General features: G+C 53.6%; 9 protein-coding genes across 9 annotated transcripts; 4 read left to right on the top strand and 5 right to left on the bottom strand.

Moving 5' to 3' along the window:
- Positions 1-2,595: 2,595 nt before the first annotated feature.
- UMAG_04669 (uncharacterized protein) lies at positions 2,596-5,802 on the bottom strand (the record flags this gene model as incomplete). The annotated part of the gene is made up of 1 exon (XM_011392641.1): positions 2,596-5,802. The coding sequence occupies one exon, from the start codon at positions 5,800-5,802 to the stop codon at positions 2,596-2,598; it is 3,207 nt and encodes a 1,068-aa protein (XP_011390943.1).
- A 430-nt stretch (positions 5,803-6,232) lies between these two features.
- UMAG_04668 (uncharacterized protein) lies at positions 6,233-7,435 on the top strand (the record flags this gene model as incomplete). The annotated part of the gene is made up of 1 exon (XM_011392640.1): positions 6,233-7,435. One exon carries the CDS (start codon positions 6,233-6,235, stop codon positions 7,433-7,435), a length of 1,203 nt encoding a protein of 400 aa, XP_011390942.1.
- A 203-nt stretch (positions 7,436-7,638) lies between these two features.
- Positions 7,639-8,640, bottom strand: UMAG_04667 (uncharacterized protein; the record flags this gene model as incomplete). The annotated part of the gene is made up of 1 exon (XM_011392639.1): positions 7,639-8,640. One exon carries the CDS (start codon positions 8,638-8,640, stop codon positions 7,639-7,641), a length of 1,002 nt encoding a protein of 333 aa, XP_011390941.1.
- Positions 8,641-10,002: 1,362 nt separating this feature from the next.
- UMAG_04666 (uncharacterized protein) lies at positions 10,003-10,542 on the top strand (the record flags this gene model as incomplete). Its single annotated transcript, XM_011392638.1, has 1 exon — positions 10,003-10,542. One exon carries the CDS (start codon positions 10,003-10,005, stop codon positions 10,540-10,542), a length of 540 nt encoding a protein of 179 aa, XP_011390940.1.
- Positions 10,543-10,625: 83 nt separating this feature from the next.
- Positions 10,626-15,458, bottom strand: UMAG_04665 (uncharacterized protein; the record flags this gene model as incomplete). The annotated part of the gene is made up of 1 exon (XM_011392637.1): positions 10,626-15,458. One exon carries the CDS (start codon positions 15,456-15,458, stop codon positions 10,626-10,628), a length of 4,833 nt encoding a protein of 1,610 aa, XP_011390939.1.
- Positions 15,459-16,781: 1,323 nt separating this feature from the next.
- Positions 16,782-19,115, top strand: UMAG_12279 (uncharacterized protein; the record flags this gene model as incomplete). The annotated part of the gene is made up of 1 exon (XM_011392724.1): positions 16,782-19,115. The coding sequence occupies one exon, from the start codon at positions 16,782-16,784 to the stop codon at positions 19,113-19,115; it is 2,334 nt and encodes a 777-aa protein (XP_011391026.1).
- A 1,361-nt stretch (positions 19,116-20,476) lies between these two features.
- On the top strand, positions 20,477-22,233 carry UMAG_11551 (40S ribosomal protein eS19; the record flags this gene model as incomplete). The annotated part of the gene is made up of 3 exons (XM_011392692.1): positions 20,477-20,484; positions 21,301-21,362; positions 21,824-22,233. 3 exons carry the CDS (start codon positions 20,477-20,479, stop codon positions 22,231-22,233), a joined length of 480 nt encoding a protein of 159 aa, XP_011390994.1.
- Positions 22,234-22,774: 541 nt separating this feature from the next.
- Positions 22,775-23,761, bottom strand: UMAG_04661 (uncharacterized protein; the record flags this gene model as incomplete). The annotated part of the gene is made up of 1 exon (XM_011392636.1): positions 22,775-23,761. The coding sequence occupies one exon, from the start codon at positions 23,759-23,761 to the stop codon at positions 22,775-22,777; it is 987 nt and encodes a 328-aa protein (XP_011390938.1).
- Positions 23,762-24,219: 458 nt separating this feature from the next.
- Positions 24,220-24,734, bottom strand: UMAG_11550 (putative DNA-directed RNA polymerase III core subunit RPC11; the record flags this gene model as incomplete). Its single annotated transcript, XM_011392691.1, has 3 exons — positions 24,220-24,278; positions 24,382-24,453; positions 24,536-24,734. 3 exons carry the CDS (start codon positions 24,732-24,734, stop codon positions 24,220-24,222), a joined length of 330 nt encoding a protein of 109 aa, XP_011390993.1.
- Positions 24,735-25,388: the final 654 nt, after the last annotated feature.

Below are 25,388 nucleotides of genomic sequence, written 5' to 3'. Positions count from 1 at the left end.
TTCGTACTCGTGATCGTGATTGTGATTGTGAAAGTTCTTTGAGTGTGGACGGTTTGCGAGCCGGGAGTTGGATTTTTGTGACGGATTGGCAGATTAGCCGAGACAGCGGCTGGGATTTGAGTTAACTTAGCAGTGCAGTTGGAGCTTAGCAAGCCGGATGACGAGCGTATCAAGTATGCGAGATGCGCAAGGCAGAGCAGATAGACCAAATCGTGAATGACAGTGAACAAGAGATAGCGAGCGAAGCGTGTGGTTGAATCATGTTCAAGATTGTTGTACAGTACCTGTGCTCAGTTGTACAGCGAAGCGATAAGTGTTGACACGTTAAGATTCGATCCGAGTGGACCGCAGCCAAGCATAACTTAACCCTAACCCTACCGTATCTGTACCTTTTGTGCTATAACTTGGATAAAATACGCACACACACACGCGCTCCCAGTTGCTGAAGGCGTCGGTTGGATCTCCGCTTGTTCGAATCGTGAATCGCTCAGAAAATTAAAAATTAAACAAAATCCACCATCACGAATCGTGAATTGACAAACACACGAACGAAATTTCGAAGCACGAAAAAAGTCACATTCGTGATTCACGATTCACACCAAGTATACTTAACGTTACATCGGAAACGCAAGAGCGAGATAAAAATAAATAAACAGAAAGAATCAAGAATCACGAATATTTATTGCAGAGATAAGGCGGAGCAGACCGAGCAAGTCAACTAGACTCGAATTGCGCCTTTCCAACACACCGACTGACTGCTTTGCTTGGTAAAAAAGTTCTGCAGCCGGGGCCAATTCCCGATTCACGATTCACGATTCACGATGGAAAGAACCGTGAATCGCGGAATCCGCCTGGCACATGGCCATTCCAAACACGAATCAGAACCGTCTAGTTCTGCACACCTCCTAGAGCGCATGTAGCATTGACAGGCTGTGCAATTGAAACCACCATTCGTGATTCAAATGCAACCAAGATGCGTGATTCTCGCTTGTTCTCTTCTCTCACACTGATCGCTACTCGGTCGATTCCAATTGACTCGGGAGCGCTAGTCACGAATAGGATCTGTCACAGTCACCCGTGGACCTTTTGCGAATAGAAATCAACAACGCACCACCCGTCGTGCGTGAATCGTGAATGTTGTGTCTTGCTCCAACCACAAAGGCACGGGCACGAGCACGGGCACGAGGCGGCTGGGTAGATGTGAGTAAAGTCGTGTCGACGAATCAGAACCAGAAGCAACATCACAGATGCGGCTTGGCTTGAACCTACTGTACGTGCCTCTGTTGCAGCAAACAGCTGCAGCTTGGCCACCACGTTGTACATCGAGGTGGGCAATCACTCGCGCCCACTTCAAATTCCGTCCCGCTGCTAGTTAACTTAGGGCTCACGACTGGTTTCTGATTTTTAAATTCACGATCTTGATTCACCATTCACGATTGTGAGTTGATCATCTCTCCCGATCCAAGTTGCGACTCACGAATCACAAATGAACGAATGACAGCAGCGACCAGACTCACGACTGAACTGGCAAAACATTCGTGATTCGTGATTCGTGATTCGTGATTCGACCGGCTAACGCCTTGACGCTTGGCGCGCGTCACCATGAATAATCTTCCGATTGGTCAAAGAAGCTGATAATCGTGATTGTATATACTCACGACGGTTGTACCTCCCTAGAACACGCTTGGACTCCCTCGTCGGGACCCTTTTCTCGCAAACACAATTCACGAATCACAATCACGAACCCGCTTCAAAGTGAATCAGAATCGTGAATCTGGTCCAACAATCGTGAATGCTCGTGGCTTGCATGCTGAACGTTGTTGTGTTCTTCTTGTTCTCTAGCTTCAAGGCCTGCTGCGTGTCAGTTAGATGCTTGGCATGCTTGAGTGAGCAAGCATAAACAAAACTTGCTGTCTCTTTCAAGCCCGCTTGCTCCGTCGATCGGTTGTAACGGTCACTGGCCAAGCAGAAACGGCACATGTCACACTTGTCACTCTGAAATCTAGAGTCAACTTTACTAAGTTAATCCGACATTCACGATTCGTGATTCACGATTATATATTTGTACTGTATGTCCCGACATTCTGGAAACTTGTATCTGCAAATCGCGAATCGTCTATTCGCCACACGATTCACGTTTGACTCGTGACTGATTCCAATCACGAATGGTGAGTATTAATAGTAATATTATTATATAAAATAAATGAAAGGCCCGCGTGTTCCGTTCCTACAGCTTCAATCAGCTCGATCTGATTGGCTCCATCTACCAAGTTATCATGACTCCGTCCATCACGAATCACGGATCTGCCACTCACGAATGCACCAATCATGTCAGGAGACTCACAACTCTTCGCACCGCGTGGATTGTCTCTCTCACAATGTGACTAATGTTCATGCCGCGTCGATGGGCGTGATCACACGCGCATTCACAAAGTTGTCGTGCCGCTCTCCCATCCGGCTCTACCAGTCGTGGGTAATGGATTGCTTGGCTGCTGATGAGCTTGTCGTGTGACAAGATGCGATCCGTTCTCGACCATCGACTCGGTCTCGTCCAACGTGATCGTGGATGAATTCATGGCAACTCTCCAACTTGGGTCAGAACTCGAATCCGTCGTCCGCAGCAGTGGCAAGCTGTCCGCCTTCGTCGTCACTCGCAGCGTCTTGCTCTGCCTTCTCTCCGTGCTGCGCAGCTGCGGGCGCTGCGTTTTGCTGTTCAAAGTAGATCTTGGCTAAGCTGGCAGGTGTGCTAGCTTGCTCGATTGTCTTGTCCTCTCGGCGCTGAATGAATCGTGGAAACCGGATCGACAGGCCTCGTTCTTCGCTCACCAGCCCCAACGCCGCAGTGTAGTTTGGACTGATCGTCACGTCGGCTCCTCGAATCTCCCACACCTCGCTCGGCTTCCACCACACGTCTGGCCAAAGCGAGCCTGTCTCGAGCTCGATTCCAAACGGTGAGCCTTTTCCGTACTCTGCTCTTACACATGTCTCGCTGCCTTCCGCGTACCGCACATTGAGCTCCTTGTAAAACGCATCGGTGAATCCCGAAATGCACTTGCACACCGCCTGTAGCACTCCTCTGCTCGGATCGTACAGAGCAAGCAGCATCGGCGACCACCACGTCGCTTTGCGTCCCATGCCGTGCCACGCACCAATCGGTACCAAGTCTAGCGAGTCACCCAGCCCGTCCACGTAGTCCTTCTTGACCTTGAGCCACGACTCGCATCGCTTGTCCGGCTCGTACGTCGACAACAGCGCCTTGCCTCGTCCGTTGACGCCCTTTCCCAACTCGGTTCGTGCCATCATCGATTCCGCTGCATTCCCTCCGCTATGCTTGTCATCGTCGCCATCCCTTAGCGTCTGTATCGCTTCGTCTTCGTTGTCCATCGCCAGGTCATCCTCTACCACATCGGCCAGCTTTTGCAGCCGACCCGACGGATTGCCAACGTCGTCGTCGCTTGCCTCCGTTCTAGTCGGAGGAGCTTCCCAGTGGTGATCCAGTGACTTGACCATGATCCCTTCACACTTGTACTCTTGTGCCTGCGCAAAGAAGCGCGCCACCTCGTCCGCGTCTGTACTCTCGCACGAGCGTACGTGCGCGAAACGCGCGATCAGCGCGCTCTGCGCAAACAGAGCAAGAAACCGGCTATGCAACAGTCTGCGTCGAGTTCGAAAGGAAGACTTGAGCAACGACTCGCCGTCCAGATACATCAGGTCAAATGCAAACACGCCCACTTTCACCTTGATATCGTGCAAATTCACATCCTTTCGACTGCGATTCGCCAGCGTCTGGAAAGGCAGCAAGCGCCCCTCCAAATCCATCGCCACCACCTCGGCGTCCATGATGAACGAAGTGATGGCCTGTCCTCTGCCTTGCGCTTTCTGCGCGCCCGCCTGTTGTGCCTTGACACCCACTTCTGCTTCCGTTGCGTCTTGTAGTCGCTGCTTGCTTGGACAGCTGGACGTGTCTATGAAAGCGCTCCCACCGATGTTAGCATCCGACTCGCTCTCCTGACCCATCAAGATGGGTACCATATCTGTGATGTCCGGATACTTTTCCGTCATCTCTTCCAGGTGCCTCGAGAACAGCCTCACGTATATCTCGCCGTTCTTCCCCACCCATTTTCCACATTTGGTTGCATCACCATCCTTGATGCTTTTGCGCGCTTCCAGTCCAGCACTTCGCGGTACATAGATCGCGTGAATCTGACATCTCTGCCCGTCGTACTTGAACTCGGACACGAAGGCTCTTGGTCCGAGCTTTTCGTGCATTGCGCCCAGCGATCGCGTGATAGACCCCAACATCGGTGATATGGGTGTCCCGATGCGAAGTGGAACATGCTCCGACAAGCCTGCTAGCCCGTGTTCAAGTAGCGATGGAACGATCACGCCAAAGTTGGGGTGTCGCGCGCGCACCTCACGGACCAGCTTTTCGGCACGTGTTAGGCGCTCCATCAGCGCAAGACGCTGTGCATCTTGGCGCTCTTTGGGCTTGACAGCGTTTGCCAGCAAGCCTCGGCGCTCGTTCGGATGTACCAGAAGCAGCGATGCTCTCTCCTTTTCTTTTGCATTGCTAGGTTCGACCAGCGTCGCTCTCTCTTCAACGAGCGCAAACGTGCGTGCCAGTGCAGTCGCTATCGTCGTTCGTACCGCTTGGATACGTAAATGACTAATAAACGTTCGCACCAGGAAGCGCGTCTCTTCACCACGGCTCGCAACAAGCAGCTTGGTTACATATCCCAGCTTCTGGTTCGCACTTCCCGCCCCACTCAGCCGCGCGATGCTATGCAAATTCGAAAACAGACGCTGCACTGTAATAGGAGCTGGACGAACAAGCGCCTTGACATCCTTCTTGGCCTCGTACGCGACATCGCCAGGATCGCCGGTCCTGTCCCACACCTGCTTCATGAATCTTGCCGATTTGCCCGTAACCGACTTGATAGCCTTGTTGATGATCGATCCACCCAGCCCGAGCTCAACGCCGTCATAGGGCGGCGCAATATGGTTGCTAACAAGATAGACGGTGGCAAGTAGCGATTCCGGATCATGAGCACGCACCGTGCGAAGCAGATTGGTGAGCACGCTGGTGATCGCTAGTCGGGATCGCGTCGCCGTGATAAGCACAAATGCGTGCGTCAAGAGCGCATACGGAGTAGTGGGCGCAAGAACACCGTGCTTGTTGCTAGTCACAGGCCATGAAGAGGTATCGATAGTCCAAGGATCAAAAACAAAGATATCGTCACCCAAACGGATTGCCTGTATGGATGCATCCAGTGCCGCCAGATCGACGGGCTTTTGTGTTGCACCTGGTTTCTTGCCAGGAGAAGCGGGGGCTGTGGGTGTTGCATGCCCTTGAAGCGGAGACGATGTATCAGCTTTTGTGCTGCTCTCGCGATCCTTGATATTTTCCTCATCTTGTCCGGACCACTGCTCGTGTAGACGTCTTGCCAGATCCTCATCGCCCTTGATGCACAATCGATACTCAGCAGTCGAGACTCCTGCCTCTTGAGCAGCCAGCTGTATCGCAAAAGCAGCATCCTTTTCCTCCTGGGACGCGACTGCCTCGTTCGATCCTACCTCATCCGGTTTGCCGTCAATGTGCACAACGATGTGCTCTTGCTTCTGCTTGGCTTTGGCTACGCTTGGCGTCGGAGAGGTTGGCTCTCCTGCTACAAACGTCGGTTTTGACACGGATGAAGGACTAGTGAAGAACGACGTTAGAGCTAACTGCTGTCCAGATTTCTGTTTCTTCGTGCGTGTCAAAGGCTGGTCTGACCCATCGACCCGCTTCCTAGATGGGGCCATCGTATTAGAATGCCGAAACAAAGCTTAAACGAGCCATGCGTTGAGCGGATGCGTTTCTTCCGGCTGCCACACTCTATGAGAGACGTCTATCTGTGTTCTTTGAGATCGCTCATAAGCTTGTCATGAGACATTCTGGATGCGGGAGTGATTGATGTGTAGAAGTGGAAAGTAAGATGGAAGCAAGCAGGAGAGTCGAACGCCGTCAATCGTTGTCGAAACATGATCCACGACTGACCCAAGTCGTGAGTTTAGCTCTGCGGGGGAAATACGGATCACGAATCATACTTCGTGAATCACGAATGTGGAGGCTTAGCTTTGATAATTGATCTCGGAAGTCGGATGTCGGATGTGCTACTTTCTTCTCTCACCATTCACGATTCGGTTTGTTCAACTCTTCGTCCCTCGAGGCTAGTCTGTATCCCAGAGCATCATGTCTGCACACAGGACCTATCAGCGGCTTCACGCGGCTGGATACCTTTCGGGTCCAGCTGTACATTTGAGTGGGATGTTTGTCCACCCTCTGCGCACACCATCACGAGCACGGACGATATCAATAAGTAGCACATCTCGCTCGCACGAAAACCCACTCGGTCTTCCACGAAACAACCAGCGCATTCCACCTACCATGCCGCGTAGAGGTTCTGGTCCACCACAGCCACGCCGGATCCCAAACGTCAAGCAAGTCGTCTGCGTCTCGTCAGGCAAAGGTGGTGTCGGCAAGTCTACCATCTCTGCCAATCTTGCAGTTGCACTCTCGCTCACCAACCCACCATTACGATCCTCAGCCGGCAAGAGCAAAAAGCTAAGGATAGGATTGCTGGACCTGGACATCTTTGGACCGAGTGTACCGAAGCTCATGGGTTTGGAAGCGATGGGTGAGCCGGAACTGACATCGTATGGTGGCTTGATACCCATGAAGAATCACGGCGTGAGCTGCATGTCGATGGGATTTCTGCTCGGTAACAATTCATCTGGCTCGACAAAGGGGGAGGCGGAAGAGGATGAAAAGGTGGTGGCATGGAGAGGGATGATGGTGATGAAGGCGACGCAGCAGCTCTTGTTCGATGTAGATTGGCGACTCGACCCTCTAGCACCGACACCGGAGTCTCCTGATCAGGTGGATGTCAGTAATACGCCGCTCGACGTGCTCGTTATCGACATGCCTCCTGGTACCGGTGATGTGGCACTCTCACTCGCACAGCTCGTCAAGGTAGATGCGGCGCTCGTCGTCACTACACCGCAGGAGGTTGCTCTAATCGACGCTAAAAAGGGCGTCTCCATGTTTCGAAAGACTGGTGTTCCCATCGCAGGGCTAGTGCTCAACATGAGCCACTTCGTCAGTCCTGACACGGGCAAAGCTTTCGAGCTGTTTGGCAAAGCCACCGCCGTGGAACGGTATGCGGACAAACAAAGTTTGGATATCCTGGCCAGGATACCGCTGCAGCCGCAGTTGAGTGCTGGAGGCGACGAGGGCATCCCAGCGACACTCAGAGAAACGTTGGCGACGTTTGAGAGCACAACAAGCGACACGGCAGGCAGAACGCAACAGCAACTGCAACTGCAACTGCCGAACCACATACGCACGGCCTTTTTGGATCTGGCGAACAAAGTTTGGACTCGATTGGGACAGTAAGGCAAGCATCAAAAGATGCAATGTTCAACTCGCTGAACGTGTTCATGATCAGTGCAACACAAACTTTGAGAAGACAAAAACAGAAGCGCAAGCTTTGGATGAATGCACAATTGCTTGAGTATATAGCTCTAAGACGCAGGGTGGTTAACATGGAGCCTGGCAGATCACGGAGTGAGATGCTGCAGATGCTGTGTGTTGCGAAATCAGGGCTTTGCGGGGCTAACACCATCACGCTCCTCAAACTGCCTCTCAATCTTCATTGCCTCGACCAGCTCGAGCTCAAGCATGGCCTTGACCTCCTTGGTCGCCGGCTGTAGGGGCATTCTGCAAATGCCGTACTCGTAGTACCATCGGTCGAGTGCACACTTTGTTCCGGGAATTCCCGCCTTGAACAGCACCCAATCAGCATGGCTTACCACCTGCTGCAACTTTTGCGCTTCGGCGAGCTTTTCCCAATTCTTCTGCTGGACAGCTTCTGAGGCGAGCTTATATAGTGCAACCAGGGTTCGCGGGATAATGTTGCCGCTTCCGGCGATGACGCCTGTGAAGCCGACCGTGGTGGCGGGGACGATGATGTCGGCGAAACCGGACCAGACGTGGAAGTCGGGACGTTGGATGGTACTCGCAATACGACCTCCTTTGCCCACATTGGCGCAGGTGAGCTTTGCACCGCAAATGTTGGGGTGTGAAGCAATGTCGATGATCAGGTCGCTGTCGAGATCGATGCCGCCGACACATGCGGGGAAGTTGTACACCATCACCGGCAGCGGCGACTTGTCCGCAACCGTGGTGAAGAACTGCTTGATGGCAAAACGGTCCTTGCTCAACCCCGAGGCGAAGTAGCCGGGGAGGATGACGATGACTGCATCTGCACCAGCTCGAGCCGCATCCACGCAGTTGGCGATGGTTTCCTTGACAGATCCGACACCGGTTCCTGCGATGATCTGCGTCGACGACAGCCCGGCTTCCGACAGGTACTGCCGCGCTGTCGAGACGAGTTGGAACCGTTCGGGTGCAGAAAGGTGGATAGCTTCGCCGTTGGTGCCCATGATCACGAGACCGGAGCCAGCAGAGGCGATGCGCAGCACGTGCTTCTTCCAGGCGACATAGTCGATCTCCTCTGACGCATCAAACGGTGTTGCAAGTGGTGTCCAGACTCCAGGTTGTAGGAGCGTGGGTTGGTGGTCGTGGGTGATTTGTGTCATGTTCGTAGCAACGTTTTCAAGCGGTAAAGGAGTCACTGCAAGAGGATGGACGGATGAGCAGATGGTTGGAAGCGGGGGAGTATAACAAACTGACAATGACATAGACCTATATACAAAGCGCACCCTTGGGACAAGGAGAAGGGATCGGTGAAGGCGAGGCGAGGCGAGGCGAGGCGAGGCGAGGCGAGGCGAGGCAAGGCAAGTGGAGAGCACGCTTGGTTGGTGCAAGAAAGTGGGGTAACAATCTGTGAATGCCGTTTATGACGCCTTCCACTGGTATACAGCCAGAAAGCGGATCGTGTACGCAAAAAGTGGTGGGGGGAGCCCACCTTGCAGTCACGAGTACAATTACGGCACTCACGGCCTCTCTAGAAAAACACGTTGCTTCCTCATGCCTCGGTATTCATGATTCGTGATTGTCCACGGCATCTTGATCTCTGCATGCATATCTCGACGTGTTTTTTACGCGCTGCTGCCCATTCACGATTTAGCCTCGGTTATCTTGACGGCGTGGGGGATGAGGCCTATTTCAAAGCAGCCGGCAACGATCAACGGCCATTGGGTCAGTTCCACCGGCTGCGGCGCCTCGGAAACACAAAAATGCATTGGCCTTATCAGCAAGCAAATCAAGAATCCATGCTATCACCGTAGCCCACGTCATTTCAAACAGAGCCCGATGGACTGTGGATCATGAGGCCGGTACGCGACGGTGCGACGTGGGCGTGAGTGGCTCTACCTCTGTGCAACGCCCCATCTCATAGCTGGCGCAAGGTCCGAACGCTGCTCTGTACGCTAACGGACACCACTATTCACGATTGGCGCTCGGACCGCGCTCTGATCAGCCCCTCGCGCCGCTTAAGCATCACGAATCTCACGCTGCATTCGTAGCTTGCGGCAGCGGAATCCGAATAAGCTTGTGCAGCTAGCATTACAGTGGGCTTGAACACGGTAATGTCGCACAAGCCGCCGTGCCCCCACGTCGATGCCGAAAGCGTGAAGTGATGAGTGCGGGGACGGATGTTAGGCATGTCGGCGGAGCCGGCCGAACCAGCCGAACCACGAAACGTGAAACCAGGCTGAGGGAACAGGGAACTTCGCAACCTTGATGTTAGGTTGTACGAATGTCGGACGAGAACGAGAAAAAATCAATCACGAATCATGAATCGTGAATCGTGAATCCGACGACGGACGTGTGCCGAGACCAACACCCACAACCTTCACACTTGGTCACCTTGACGCTTCACGCTTCGTGCTTGGTGCTTGGACAACTTGCTCTCCACAGCATAGACAAGCCGTCATCGCCGCCTCTGTACCGTCAGACGTTCTCACCACGGCGCAATCTGTTCGATTGTCGAAGCGATCATGACCGTGAACCAGCCCTCTGCCTGTCTGCGCTTCGTCCAACGCATCTGTCGCGGCTTCCAGTCGACGTCCGGTCACGACTCGGTCACCATTCCGCAACTGCACGTCACCCATGCCACTCCCGGCCTGATCCATGCGTCGTTTGCGATCGGTCCGCACAACCTCAACCGTCTCGGCACCCTCCACGGTGGCTGCATCGCTACGCTTACCGACACCATCGGCTCGCTTGCCATCGCAAGCCACGGTCTCTACTCCACAGGCGTCAGCACAGACATCAACACAACCTACGTCAAGAGTGCCGGTGGAACGGGCGACACCGTCAACATCAACGGTGAGGTGATCAGTATGGGCAAAACACTCGCTTTTACAAGGATGGAGGTCAGACATCCCGTGACAGATGCGCTGTTGGCGTATGGCTCGCACACCAAGTTTATCGGGAGAGCGCTCAAGCATGCTGAAAATGTCAAGTTCGACAGCAAGGGGTTGCAAGTGCTTGAGGGCAAGCAGCCCGAGGATTGGTCAGAAGAGTCCAAGATGTAGCTGTGAGACACAAACCACGAACAACTCGACACGCAGAGCAAAAGCGGTGACGGCAGGAAGCGTGAAGTGCATTGAATAAACTTTTATGAAAGATGTAGAACCCATCGACCATCCACGAACCTCTGCTCCGCCTTGATTGCTGGCAACTGCCAACCTAAGCCACCTGCCATGCCATCGTTTTCACTCCCAACTGCGTACGTCGGCGTCACTAGCACAGTTCGCACCGCCTGCTCTCCCGCCTTCGCCGCCTGAACGTTGGCCTTGAACCGATCCAGCTCTCCTCCGCCTGCCACCGGCGTCGGTCTGCTAAACGTACACAATGCCCGACCCAGCTTTGTAAGCCACACAGGGTTGATTCTCGTGAGCGTTTTCAGCCACACCGTGCCGGCGCTCTCCTCCTCGATTCCCGTCTTGGCAAATCTCGAGTTGCTACGTTGTACCTCGGAGAACACCACCCAAGCCGGAGGCGTCATGTGGTAGAACGACGACGTAGGATGGATAAACGCGAATCCAGGTACGCCCATGGCTTTGTAAGGTACTCCGCGAGTCGACTGCATTCGATCGCCTCCGCCCTTGGTACGCAACTTGAAGAGCATTTGATTCGTTCGTTCGTCTGGGTTGATCATCGAGCTTGCGACGACGCTTTCGTTGGAAATTAGATCAGCACGAACCGCCACCTGATCGATATAGGCCGACGCGATGAGTTGGCGGATCACCTTGAGCTGTGTTTCGTTGGGCGGCGCCAACTTGGGATTGGCGAGCGCAGCGGCGAGATCCGGGAAAGTGGATGCGATCAGGCTACACAGCTGTGCCCGCAATTTGTGGATCTCTTCCATCGCTTTGGGGCGTAGAAAGTTTTTGTCGCAGAAGGAAACACTGCCTCGGGCGTATTCGTACGCTCCTACCACGCTGAGCAGCCGGAACGTATCGGACAAGCCTGCTCCCAGCGCCTCAAATTTGCGCATCGTGGCAAAGTACTTGGCGCGTCGCGCTTTGCGCCTCTCCTTGTCGAGCATTTCGCTGTTGGTGAGATTCTTCAGTTCGGCATCCAGGTCTTCGTCGCCGTCCATCTTGCCGAAGGCTCGATCGTAGTCGTCCCCCTTGCCGTCGTCTTGGGCTTCTGCGGTGCGTCGACGATCACCATACTCTTCCTCGATCAATTGCTCGCGAATGAAAGGGTCGCCGATACTGAGTGCCGCTACCATAGCAACAATGTATGGCAAGCATCCGTGCTGCTGACCCTGCGCCAGCATCTTGGCGTACCTTGGAGAGACGGGGAACAGCGTCATATCGCGGCCCAGCTCGGTGACCTGAGCATGATTCAGTTTGCGCTTGTTCTTGCCCAGACTCACCGATGCCACTTCGGGAGCCTGTAGCGCACCCAGGTGGGTGAGCACTTGTTCGGCCTTTTTGAGCGCAACACGATCCGGCGGCGTCGGAAACGGGAAGTTGGCCACATTGTCAATGTTCATGGCCTTCATCGACAGGACGAGTCCGTCGACGGGCGTGCGCAAAATCTCCGGGCTCGAGAATTGGCTGAAGTGATCTTCGTAGACCGCCGACGAGTAAAGTCGGTAGCAATGGCCGGGGCCTGTTCGGCCAGCACGACCTGCTCGCTGCGAAGCCGATGCTTTGCTGATCCACGACACCTCGTACGATTGAACACCGCTAGTGAGATCGTACTTGCGTTCTTTGGATCGACCACAGTCGATGACGTAGCGAATGTTGGGGATGGTGAGCGACGTCTCTGCCACGTTGGTGGCGACCACTACGAGACGCGTATCGATGGGTGGAGCTTCGAAGATACGCATCTGCTTGTCTGTCGGCAAAAGCGAGTAGAGCGGCAGGATGTGCATGGGTACGTCGCTGTCGTCTTTGAGCTCGTCGGGAAGGTCGTCATCGTGACGGACATCGGATTCTTCGTCGTCGGTGTCGAGTGCGTCCGGATCGGCCTCATCGGCCATGGCGCCGTCGTCGACATCGGCAGCAAGATCGCGGTCCAGTCCCAGATCCACCTCTTCCGCTTCAACATCGCCATCGCGTGCAGTCATCTTGACACGCGGAGCCGATGCATCTTGCGTCTCTGCATCATCGCCTTGCTGATTGTCTTGTGAACGATGATACTTGGATCGACCCTGCACGCGCTCGCGATTCCTTTTCTTCTGCTCGATCGCCTTGCTTCCGAACCGCTGCTCGAGCTTTTTGCACACCGTGGTGATTTCCTGCTGACCTGTGAGAAAGATGAGGATACCACCGGGTGGCAACCTCGCGTGAATCTTGGTTGCCTTGTTGACCGACTCTGTGAGGTAGTCCTGCACGGTCTTGCGGTTGAAATGAACAGTTACGGGATGCTGGCGTGCGTCAATGTTGATAACGGGTGGGGGTGAAGCGAACAGCGTTGTGTTCTCGGTAAAGTCAGACACGCGCAGTGTAGCACTCATGATGACAAGGCGCAGGGGTCGAGCATCTTGAACGCGTTCGAGCCAACGCTTCTCGCGTAAGCGGACGACACGACTGAGCACGCCGATAAGCACATCGGTGTTGATACTGCGTTCGTGCGCCTCGTCGACCATGATGACGCTGTACTTGGTGAGGAGGAAATCGGTGGCGAGCTCTCGAAGCAACACACCGTCGGTCATGAATTTGATGGCTGTGTTGGGGCTTACAGTAGCATCGTACCTGATTTGATGTGAGACGCGATCGGCAGGCAGATTGAGTTCCGAGGCGACTCGCTGAGCCATACTGACAGCGGCAACTCGTCGAGGTTGAGTAACACCGATCATGCCTGGGTTGAGACTGCCTTTGGAACCGAACGCAGCTTCGTAGAGGAACTGCGGTACCTGTGTGGTCTTACCGGAACCCGTCTCACCACAAATGACAGTGACGGTGTTCTCCATGATGGTGCGAACAATGTTGTCTTCCTCGGCAACAACGGGCAAACGCAAACGAGCTGCAGAGAGCTGTTCTGAGCGCTCCACCTCGACATGAGTAAGCACCGAGGGTGCCGACGCCAAGGCTTTGGTGGATTGGTCCGGGTGAGAAGCCTTTGCAGCCTCAAGCTCGGTGTAGTGCTGAGCAGCGAAAGCAGAACGCTCTCTAATGTTTTCTTGGTCGCGACCGAGAGGGCCACGTGCGACACCGTCTTTGGGCATGATGTCGCCTACTTTGATTTTGAAGCCTGCGACGGGCTCGAGGTTGTAAGCTGTGTCGTCTGCTTCGGCATCCATGGCATCGAAGCCTTGGGCGGAATTTGGCTGGGGGGCGTTGGTAGCCGAACCACCGATGCCCAGGGCGGCACGAGCCCAATCCTTGAAGCCGGAGCTGCGCTTGGTTGTGCCGATACCTCTTCGACGAGATCGGTATTCTTCTGTGTCCTCTTTTTCATCGTCTTCTTCGTCATCGTCTTCTTCGTCTTCATCTTCTTCTGCATCGTCGGATTCCTCTTCGTCGTCCGAAGTCTCTGCCGAATCGTGGTCATGATCAGCTGAGCCAGCTTGTCCGCTGCTGGCCTCGCCTTGGCCGTCTTTTAGCTCTTCTTTAGCCTTGGCAATCGTCTCTGACTTTGATTTGGACTGAGTAGCTGGTGCAGAGGTGGAAGGGTGCGCACCGTCGAGGAGAGTAGCGCCGTTTTTGAGCAGACCTCGGCGACGCATAGCTTCGAGAAAGACGGCATCTTCGTCCTCGTCCGTGTCGGGCTCTTCTGAGCCAAGATCCGAGTCATCTTGCTCATCATCAACGTCGTCATTGTCCATGTCTTGGTCGAGCTGCTCGCCGAGCGGAACTATCTGAGGAGGAACTTGTTCATCATCAGAGTCTTTCTGATCCCAACCGGGACCAGATGGCACAGCTTTGGCTTTTCGCTTGGCGTCGACAGTCTGCGCCAATCGTTTCTCTTGATTCTTTCTGGAGAGCGACGCACGAGGAGCGGGCCCGATGAGATCATCGTTGACAGCCACGGCAGAATTGGGTCTGGATGAGGATTCGGCCTCAGACTCGGAGCTGTCAAAGCTGGAGTCGCTTTCGGGAGGTTGCTGAAGCCTTGTAGCGGCATTGACTCGGGTTGTTTTGGGCTTCTTGGTTCGTTTGCGCATAACCGGCATGAGCGGGTTACCGTTGGCATCTTTTGCTAAAGCGGAACCGTAAGCAGACGCAAGGGCGGTTGCCGGTCCTGGAGCTGAAGAGGAAGATGTAGACGCGGCTGAGATGGCTGAGGTGGAAGCAGCAGCAGCACCTGCTGGCTTTGACTTGTCAAACAGACTAGCGGCAGCAACGATTCTAGCTCTGCGCTCCGGATCCTCTTCGACCTCGCCGACAGGTCCATGGTCTTGGCCGTCGTCCTCCATGTGTTCTGGGGGCGTACAGTTTGCGTCGTCCTCATCCTGATGGAAATGATTGGTGGCGTGCATTTCGTCCAGATCAGCATCGTCGTCATCCTCGTGAATCTGCATAACGGCGCCCTGCATGGTCCTCCTTGTACGTTTGGCGCTGCGATCCGACTTTTGGCCGGCGGTATCTATGCGCTCCTCCATGGTCTTTGCTCTTCCTGTTCCGAGTGTTGCTGCTGATTTGAGAGCAGTGCGATCGATCTCGGCCGAGGTTTGTGCAAGTTTGGCCATGATTTTGACACGTTGTTCCTTTTTGAGACGAGAGGCAATGTAAGCATCGAGGCGCTTGCGCTTCTTTGACGACATTGGAGCGGAAGCATCTTGACCAGAGTTCTCTAGAAGCTGTTTTCGCTGCTGTTCTGCTTGCTTTTGGCGAAGATCTTCTTGGCTGCCTGGAACGATGAGGTGAGAGTTTGAATCGTAAGCGTCAGCATCTCGTTGACGTAGCGAGCGCTTATTTTTGTGGGAAGAGCCTCCTATGGACGATCGCCGCGCTTTAGCGTTGTAGCGCTCTTTCACAGGCTTCTTCATGGTAATGTTGGCAGAGCGTTAAGGCGACCTGTGTTGGTAGCGAAAGGTTGGTATATGATCGAAACGGTTCGCCATTTTGACATTCGTGATTCACGATTTTGGTCTATCTTCTCCACTTGACTTTTTTTGTTTGTGTTGAAAGGAAGAAAAATTCACCATCACGAATTCGACCTGCATTCGCGATTGGTGATTCGTTGTTACTGTACTGTATATATGATTAGATTTATATCTTTGCTTGCTAATAAGAATTATGAATCATAACTTGTGACGGGACGGCGCAGAATCCGTTTTCTCACTCGCGTTTCCCAAATTCCAACCTTGGTGGTTACGAGTGAAAAAGGACGCGCAATTTAAGGCGCCAAAAAGGTGCCAAAAAACCGCACCGCGAATCACAATCACGAATCACAATCACGAATCGTGAATCACTCTGTGACTGTAAATGCGACGGAACGCGAGGTTGCTTAGGTGCACAGTCGTGAGTGCCTTACGCGATTGACAGAGAAGCACAGTCACGACTCACGAGTCACGACTCTTGGTTACGTTTCGAGAGTTGGAAGCGTGTTGTGTTGGTCTGCGCTATCCGAGTTGATAGAATCGCGAATCTACAGTACATTGTGTAGCTCGAGAGGTGCAATGACCAAGTAAGACCTAATCGTCCAGATCCACAGACCCACAGACCCACAGACCCACAGACCCACAGACCCACAATGAATCACCACGGCACAGAACAATCAATGAATCAATCACGAATCGTGAATTGTGAATATCAATCGCGAATCGTGCGCGGTGTACGGTGAACTCGTGACTGTCAATCGTGAATGCGATTCTGCATCGAAATTCAACGAAGCTGAGCACACAGTCGCGACTCGCTTGTACAGTAAAGTGTCAATTCAATCACGATTCACGATTCACGATTCACGATTCACGATTCACGACGTGTGATAGTCACGAGTATGCTTCCAAGCTCATCACGCAGTCGTGATTCACGATTCTGATTTTTGTGTTTCACTTGTCGGCTCATCCGTGAATCCTTTCATCACCACATTGTCTGTCTATCTCGGGCTATTGTTCATCGAGCATCGTCCTGCGCTCTACCATTCCTTCGATCGTCTACACTTGAACGCATGTAATCCTCGATCGTACCCCGGCCCTTTCGACTTCCTTCTCGAAGCTTCAACTTTATGGCCGTCAAGTCTTGCACTCAACCCACCTTGCCAAAGCCTGTTCGAGTCGCACGACTGCGCATCCGCCCAAGTTCTCCGTCGCATCACATTCTTGACTGTCATTTGTCTTGGTCCTACCGCGAGCGTCGCTCCTGCGCTCATGAGCTCCTACGGCAGCGGTCGCGACCCTCGCGTCCGTCCCAATCACATTCGCGACAAGCTCGCAGCCCGCAACGACCCCATCGACTATGACGCGCCGTCGACGTCGGGCACAGCGGCCAGCAACGCTTTCGCATCCAACGTATCCCCCAGCTCCAGCCACAACTTGGCTTCGACGTCGGCCTCCACTCTTGATCGAGTCGCTTCCTCAAGCCGCAATCCGCTCATAGATCGGCTCGAGCCAACCACAGCTCGTACAAGCACCTCCACCTCGATCGAATCTCCTTCCGACCTCGTCGCTCGACTCTACGCTTCCGATCCCGAACGTCAGCTCTTTGACCAGATCGAGATCAAGAGCTTTGCCATCTCGGAAGATCGTCGCAATCTCGAGGAGGAGCTAAGCAAGCTAAAGTCAGTCGCAGAATGGCTCAACGACGCTGGCCCCAACGACCCCAGAAATATTGCCAGGCTCGCCGAACAGCAGCAAGTCGTCACACGTCTAGAGCAAAAGATCAAATCCAACTCCGCCGATCTCTACCGCATGCAGCTCCAGTGGCGCGTCGATGTGGATGCTCGGATCATTCCCGCTTTACTGGCAGCTGCAACTGCACCATTCGAGGCAAAGCTGCAAGACTTGAAGCACGAGCGTGGCAAGGATCGCAAGCGTCAGGAAGAGCTCGATCATCACGCGCGTACCTTCTTTGGGCAGAGCAGCCGATTCCAGAGCGACTTGAACAAGATCAGGAGTGACCTATCTGCGCTAACCAGAGGCAACAATCGTCTCCATCACGAAATCACCGACACGCGCAAAGAGCTACGCAAGGACGTCGACAAAGACGTCGGTCAAATCAACGACAATCGCCAACGTATCAAGGCCCTCGAGAAGAAAGTGGCTGCATTACAGGAAAAGCTCGATCATCCAAATGTAGCTCAATTCTCCTCTTCCGCTAGCGCGCCTGCGCCCACTGTCTCCGCCAACCCTCCCGTATCCAAGCCCGCTATGGCCTCACTCGTTGCGCCTCTCCCCACGTCCTCTGCTCTTGATTCCCGTGTTCTTCCGGCTGAGCCGGCTCAGCCGGCTGCTCCTGCTGCCGTCGCCGCACAGCCATCGGCTGCATCCGCCAATGGAACAGCTCCTACGCAGGACTCTGTTCTTCCTCGGCCGCCGTCGCCGTCAAAGGCTACCGCTTTGAACTCAGAGTCCAAAGCAGTGACACAAGCGCAGTTTCGCAAGTGGGTCGCCAATCACGAACAAGACCTCGAATGGCGTCTCGACGAGATCAAGGATCTTGCCATTCAAGAAGCTACCCAAGAGAACCAAGCGTGTATGGACCAACGCCTTCGAGCGCTAGCACGCAAGTGGAAGAGTAAGGCTTTGCTAAGAGAGCATGCTACGGAAGCTGCCTCCAGCCCCAAGCCTGGCAATCCCTCGAACGAAGCGACAGCACCAGCTGACGGTGCAGCACCCATGGACATTGATACAGAGCAACAGCAGAACCAGGCTTCAGATGCCGCCATCGCACCAAACGCAAAACAGTCTGCCAACACAACGGTTGCGCCCACAAATCCCAATGGAGCCAATCCACCAGTTGGCCTGCAGTCTAACTCCGCTGCGGGTGAGGCAACCTCGACGTCACAAGCATCTGCTGCTGCTGCTAGCTCGACCTCGAAGGAATCGAAACGGAGCTCCGGCACTGTCTTGGCAGCACCGTCTGATTCAGCTCCCGCAGCAAACCAAGTCGCATCATCTTCGTCGACCTTGCAACCACCTGGTCCGCCTCTCCTTCCCCCTGGCCAGAAAGAGAATGACTCGAAAGCGTCCACCGCGGCCATCTCGGCTGCCATCTTGAAGAACATGCAAAATTCGCTCAACAAGGTGCATACGCAGCTCACCACGCTGCAGAAGGACACCGAAGTGCTTCGCCAATTTGAGCGCGAATGGCTTAGCAGGCTGCTCGAATCGCCCGACAAGTTCGAACAATTGCTCACAGCACTCAAAGCTAAAGGACTTGGCCATGAGGCTGATCATGTGCGTGCTGCTGTTTCACACCTCGGAACTCAAATTGTCACGATCGCCGAAAGCGTTGTTAGCCTGCGCACCTTTGAAGAGGAGTCTAGAAAGCAGATCAAGGCACTCGAGGAAGGCAGGCGACAGATCATGGACACGATCAACAAGAAGATCGAGTGGATGCAGAAGCAGTACGAGGCTCTCGATGACCAGGCTGCTTTGCAAGGTGCGCTGCTGGTCAAGCTGAGCGAGCATGCCAATCCGCGCCAACCGCGTCGGAAAGCTAGCCAATTGACCGGTACCAGTGGTCCGCCAGCTTTGTGTTGACCTGCGCGACCCGCGCCGACCCACGCGGTTCGGTCACTGCTTGTCCAGCATATTGAGAATGCTCAATTCTCGCGATTTGGCGTCCTGCGACAAGAAGAATCGTCACCGCAGCTAGCTCGGCAGTATCAGTCTACAAGTTACGGCACTTTGATGCGCCCACGACGTACAATAATGTGCGTCGAGAGAGCCACGGCTTGCACTGGCAGCAATTGCCAGCCATGCTCAGCCAAGCAGTAGCACAGGCGTACGAGCAGACGCCGCAACAGCAACGGCCGTTGTCCTTTCGCCATGCTTCGTGCCGTAGATCCATATCAAGACCGACTTGAACGACAAGCCTATCTATGGAGGTAACACAAGGATGATTTCGTTCAACCAGCTGGATTCCGCGAATGCATCAAGTCGGCGTTGTTACTACTGTATGAACGAGCACGAGCATACCAGCGTGTACGCTGCTTGTCACCTAGTCTAGGTCAAGCGCACACGGCATCGTCATCGTGTTGCAACAACTGCATCTTCTCGCGCCTCTTGGTTATTGCGACTTCATCACTCTCCGTTGGTGTGGCTCTTCGCATATGTCGTATGTTCGGATTGATTTCTTTTGCGCCTATTAGCCGAGAGAAGCACGAAGCAACGAGACAGTCACAAGTTGCGAGTTTCATGTTTCGTGTTTGTTGCCCGTTCGTGTTCCACGCACGACGTTCTCATCTTCACGCTTCACTACTCAAGGCTGTTAAATTGTGAGACATCGTGTTGCATGCGTGATGTTCTGAGAACCCGTAATCGTCACGCGTGGACCACGGACATCGTGCCTGGAGTCACGATTCACGATTCATGACTTTCAATATACAGTGTTAGATCGTGTTCAACATCTTGTTCGTGTTTTATAGTACTTTTTCGGAGCCGAGCTTTGATAAAAGTTCCCACGAACAGCTTGCGTTGGATGAGACTCTGAAAATTTTGAATCGAGCTTCATTGAAGCTTGAATTGGGTTGAATCGAAATACGAGTGAATTATGAGCTCAAGCACACACTCAGGTTGCGAGCTTAGAAATACGGAGCTGAAACTTGGGAAGGAAAGTTAGCTGCCGAACTTCAGGTAAGACTCGAGGCTGACTAGACATGGAAGATACACGGCTCGGCTTGCAGACAAGAGTGGGCAAGATTGTGCGGTGGAGAACGACAGAAATCAGCAAGGCTGCACAGCGTGTCTCTTTCAAATTCGAGGTTGGAGCTTGGCACAAACCCAGCAGCAAATCGCAACTGCAATACGCCGTGAGCGCTCACCGTCTCAGAGATCGACTTTGGTACATCGTCCTCACCGTCACCCTTCTCTTCCACCTCAAGACACATACATCGCCCATCATGCCGAAGTACGTATCAACTTCTATCAGACGAAGCACAAGAGAAGCAATGTCGTCCGTCGCATGGATTAGTCTGCACCGCCTCGCCTCGTCGCATGGCCAATACGTTTGCAGTCAGCAGCAGCAGCAGCAGCAGCACAAACAGTATCAGCAACTCCAGCATTCAGCATAGGCAGCAGAGAGCCTCGCATCATCCGCAGAAGCCAACATTCCAGTCATCAGCAGATCAGCAGGACCGTTTTCGCCATCTCGACACCTCATAGCTGGCAGACGATCATCGTTCGGCCCACGAGAGGTATCACAGCAATAGCTTGCAACTTGGATGGCAGTGTCGCAACGGATACAAACAGTTTACACAGCATCGGAAGAGTTGCGATACGGCAAAGGCTCACTGAACTTGTTGCTCGATGCCGGAGTCCTTGTTGCTCATTGAGCCATATATGCCACACAAGTTCACCTGGATGGTCATTCTCAGCAAAATGAAAAATGCAAGACCAGTCATCGCGCCTGCATCAACTTTGCCAGCTTTGATACCAGCAGGACTTCCGACACTTGTGTTCATGCGCGCTTCTATACCATGCCCACTTGGCGTCTTCAGTCAGAAGAAACCAGGCACATTGCAGCAGCAGTACATGCCACGCTGAGCTCCGAAGCCATCTCAACCCAACGCGGTTCCTCTGCATCTGCATCTGCTCTGCACTCACCACCCATTACGATAAAGATGGTGCGACACACATTGCTTCTCTTGTGCCAACGGGCTTTCGACTGCCAACCTTTTGCACCGTCGCTGACCTGTCTCTCTTCTACTTGGTTCGCATCTTTTAGCGTTCGTGACGTCGACGCCTCCACCTTCATTGACGCTTACGCGCAACACCTCAAGCGATCTGGTAAGTGTTTTAACGCAGACACAGCATCACATTTGGCGGGTCAACCAGCGTGTTCAATATGGGACATGCGTCGACGAAAGCAACGGCACCAGCTTGACTAGACGAGGGGATAGACGAACAAAGCCCAGCGTACAGAAGACAGGAATGGACTCTTGGCAGATACTGGCGATCTTGCATCATCACGATCAGGTGGATGTGACGATCGCCTCGGGAAATGCCAAGTGCCTTTGCCTTCACTATGCAGTACGATTGGGGCGTCCATCGGGGATGATGCGACAAGTCGACAGAAGGGACGGACGGAAGCTCAAGTCGAGGGAACTATGATGCAGCTCCAGCTGATGTCGAGAAGCAAAGGATGGACCTGCCGGACGTGAATTCCAAAAGTTGTTTACATGTCTACTTTGGAAACAACGTACTGACTTTTTGCGTACCGCTTCGGCTCTGCTCGCACCAACTCACAGGCAAGATCGAGGTGCCCACCTGGGTCGACATTGTCAAGACGGGTCACTTCAAGGAGCAGGCGCCTTACAACCCGGACTGGTTCTACGTCCGTGCTGCCGCTCTGGCGCGTCACATTTACCTGCGCAAGGCTGTCGGTATCGGCCACCTGCGAAAGTTCCACGGTGGTGCCTCGAACCGCGGTTTCCGCCCCTCGCACCACGCCGACGCCTCCGGTTCAGTCCAGCGCAAGGTTGTGCAGGGTCTCGAGGGGATTGGTGTTCTCGAGAAGGACCCCAAGGGTGGTCGTCGCATCTCGCAGGATGGTATGCGTGACCTTGACCGAATCGCCGTTGCCTGCCTCGAGGCCGCCGCTGAAGAGGAGGAGGACGAGTCTGAGGAGGAGGATGACGAGGAGGAGGATGACGAGTAAATCTTGTCGTTACGCCGCCTTTGCATGATCGTCTCGTGTAACGTTTGTTTTCTTCTTGTACCTCATTTCGATCTCGATAGCAGCGGCATTTTTCGGGCAGACTGCCAACTTGCCGCTGTCAGCACCCTCTTGTCAACGCCAGCGATTCCATCTCTCTGCCCCGCTTTCTTCCCTCCCAAAAATGAAGGACCGCCAAAGCCCTTCAGTGGACAGCTGGCCACGTACGCCGAGGTTGTTCCCCTTTGCATTTCTGCGCGATCGCTTGCGTCGTTCTCGCACAAAATCACCATCCATCTGTTGGGCAACGTCTTCCAGTCAAGGAACGCCGTTTCTCATCTTGTAACTTCTTACCATCTTACAACTCACTCTTGCGCACCAGAAAAGCCAAATTCTCTCAAAAATTCCAATCGTGAATGTTTGTGCGCTCGGATGCCATGCTCGAGGCGTCATGAGACGAGAGCGACAAGTGGAATGTACATGCATGATGGACGCTTCGTACCAACTTGTGTGTTGCAGTGGATCATGCTCGTCAGTGAAGAACCTACTGGATGTGCCAAGCAAACATGCGTTGACCACCGTCTCTGCCTGCGAGAGCTGCTGTTGCTTCCGGGCCGTTGACGAGTACTGGTTGCGCATCCCTGAGTTGAAACGTGTCTCTCTCGACCAGCCTCGCCGAGCCGTCTTTGGCTATGGTGATCACAGTGCTCGTTCGTGTAGCGTACCAATCTCTCTCAGTGCTAGCCGAAGCGGGCAACTCGAGTGGAGAGATGAGCACGGAGTTTTGCAGTTCGGATCGTTGGGAAGGTGGCGGATTGGACGATGTCCAGAGCAGGTCGAAGAGCTGTTCGGTCATGTCTTCCAGTGTGGTGGATTGTGTGTGGTGGGAGGAGACAATTTGGCAGAACGAGTGGGAACCAGAGGTGACTTTACGCCAAGGTTGAGCAAGGATGCTATTCGACATTCCGACGGGTGGGCTCGTGGCTGAAGAGGCTTCTGTGGCTCCGTGTGGGAGAGGGAGAAACATGTCGACGGTAGCGTCTCGAACCACTTGTCCTTGAAGTGTTCGGTTGGTGACATAGCCGACGACCATACCTTGCAGTGAGAGCGCACCGACGAGCAAGTTGAAGCCGGGATACCTATCGCCCTTTGCACCAACGCTGTTCAAATACTCTTGCACTTGCGTGCTCACCTCTTGCAAGCTACGCTTACCGCCACACATGGCTGCTTGCAATGTGAGCCAATCGCGTACCAAGCCACCTCTTGATTCGAAGCCATCCATTCCCACCGGTATGCGAGGCGCGGACTCTGTGAAGTTGGTCAAGGCCGCAAAAGCGCCATTTTCACTGACGCCCAACCACGTTCCTCCTCCCGTGGAATCTCTGGCGGATAAGACGCGGGGCGAAGCGGAGCGCGAGTCAAAGCTGTGCCATTCGGCAGCACGCGTTGGTCGCGAGAGAAACTCGTCCCTGTTGGACGCGATCACGAGCTCGTACTGAGGGTCATTGACCGTCCAAAATATCACGCACATTGCCATGCGCTAGTCAGCTGACGGTTCCGTGCAAATGAGTGCGATCAATATGCGACTTGAAGAATCGACGAGTGTACACGGTGCACGGTGCAGGTTGTGTGGTGATCAAGTGGATGTGTAATTCACGATTGTGAATCACCAACGTCAACTTGAACATGTGAATGTGGAGAGCAAGCAAGCGTGAAGCGTCGATTCGTGTATCCACGATTGATTCACGGTTCGCGGCCGAGAACAACAAGGCTTGTTCACGCCGTCACTCTGATAGAAGTCATGTCTCGCAGTCGAACAAACCAACAAGCTCCAATGAGACCATGTACAGAGCAAAAGCATAGATTGAAAGAGAGATAGTGTTACAAATGCAAACAGGCAAGCAGTGCGGGACGATGAATCGGCACTTGACAGTAGGCCTGTTGGGTATGTTGAAAACGTCCGGATCGGCTGTGCAGTACAGAAGCGTGCTAATTTTCTTTCCATTGATATGCACATTGACCGTTTGTGCAGCGGTAGAATGTGGTCACTATCAACATGATGGTCAGAATCAGAACAACAAAATGATCAGCGTCCTTTCACCACCTCGGTCTTGGCCAGCACGCCGACGTCCAACGCCACGTGAAACTTACTTGGTTCGTCCGCCGACCTAATTTGCAGTTGCATGAAGAAAGCTTTTGGATTCTCGCACTTTGGACACGGCGCTGTTTGTGATACAACCAACACAAAAGTCAGCCCAACTCTTGAACACGGAAAAAATTCCAGAGTGCCATGCGCTCAACTCACCATCGGTCGAATCGACGTTCTTCCAGCTCTCCTCGCCACCCATAACATCGTCCACTTGTTTGCGCTTCAGATGCTGGCGTGTGGTCATCTGTCGCACGATAGGGAACTCGTATGGACAAGTGTGGCATGACCACTTGTTGTTTCCGTGATCGTCGAGTTGGATGATAAGGCAGTTGGCGCACGTTGGGCAGAAGAGCATCTTTGTTGCCTGGACCAGCTTCGAGAGGCTGAGCCAGACGTCGATCTTTTGATCTTAGACGTGAATGAGAGGATGTCTAGTTGAGCGCCGCTAGGAGAGCAACAGCAAGCGTCTGGATGCCGAAAGCATAGACGTCAACCAGAGGACAAGGTTTTGTTCAGGATTGACCATACAGCAAGCAAGGAAAGCTTTGATCCCCAAAAGACCCAAAAAAAACCCCCCCCGACCGAGAGAGTCTTGAGCCCGACTTCCGAAATAGTAGCTCAACTTGCTGCAAGTCGGGAGTCACGTGAACTGGTGCATTTTTCACAGAATGTTAGATTTGAGCTGTTGATACCGGTGACTTTAGCTCGCAATTTGAATCTTTGAGTCGATGATGACTGTGACTGTGACTGTGACTGTGACTTGGACGGACCGGCTAACGGGCGACAAGCCGAAGAGAACGACGTCATTTTCTCAATACCGCCTCGCACGTCCATCTGCTTCCGCCAAAATGTTGCTTCGTTAGACGTTGCGTGCGCCTGGAAATGAGTTGGCGGTTCCAACGACTTTCAGTGAGAGGACGATGGAGTCGCCTGGTATAGCTGCTATACAATCACAATTGACCATCGAGTGACCGGCTGAATCCAGTCGAACAAGGACAAGCGTGTCAAG

This window comes from Mycosarcoma maydis, chromosome 13 (assembly GCF_000328475.2).
Source record: "Mycosarcoma maydis chromosome 13, whole genome shotgun sequence".
NCBI lineage: Eukaryota > Fungi > Basidiomycota > Ustilaginomycetes > Ustilaginales > Mycosarcoma > Mycosarcoma maydis.
The sequence above is the reverse complement of the archived record's forward strand: the minus strand, read 5'-3'. Positions and strand labels throughout refer to the sequence as shown.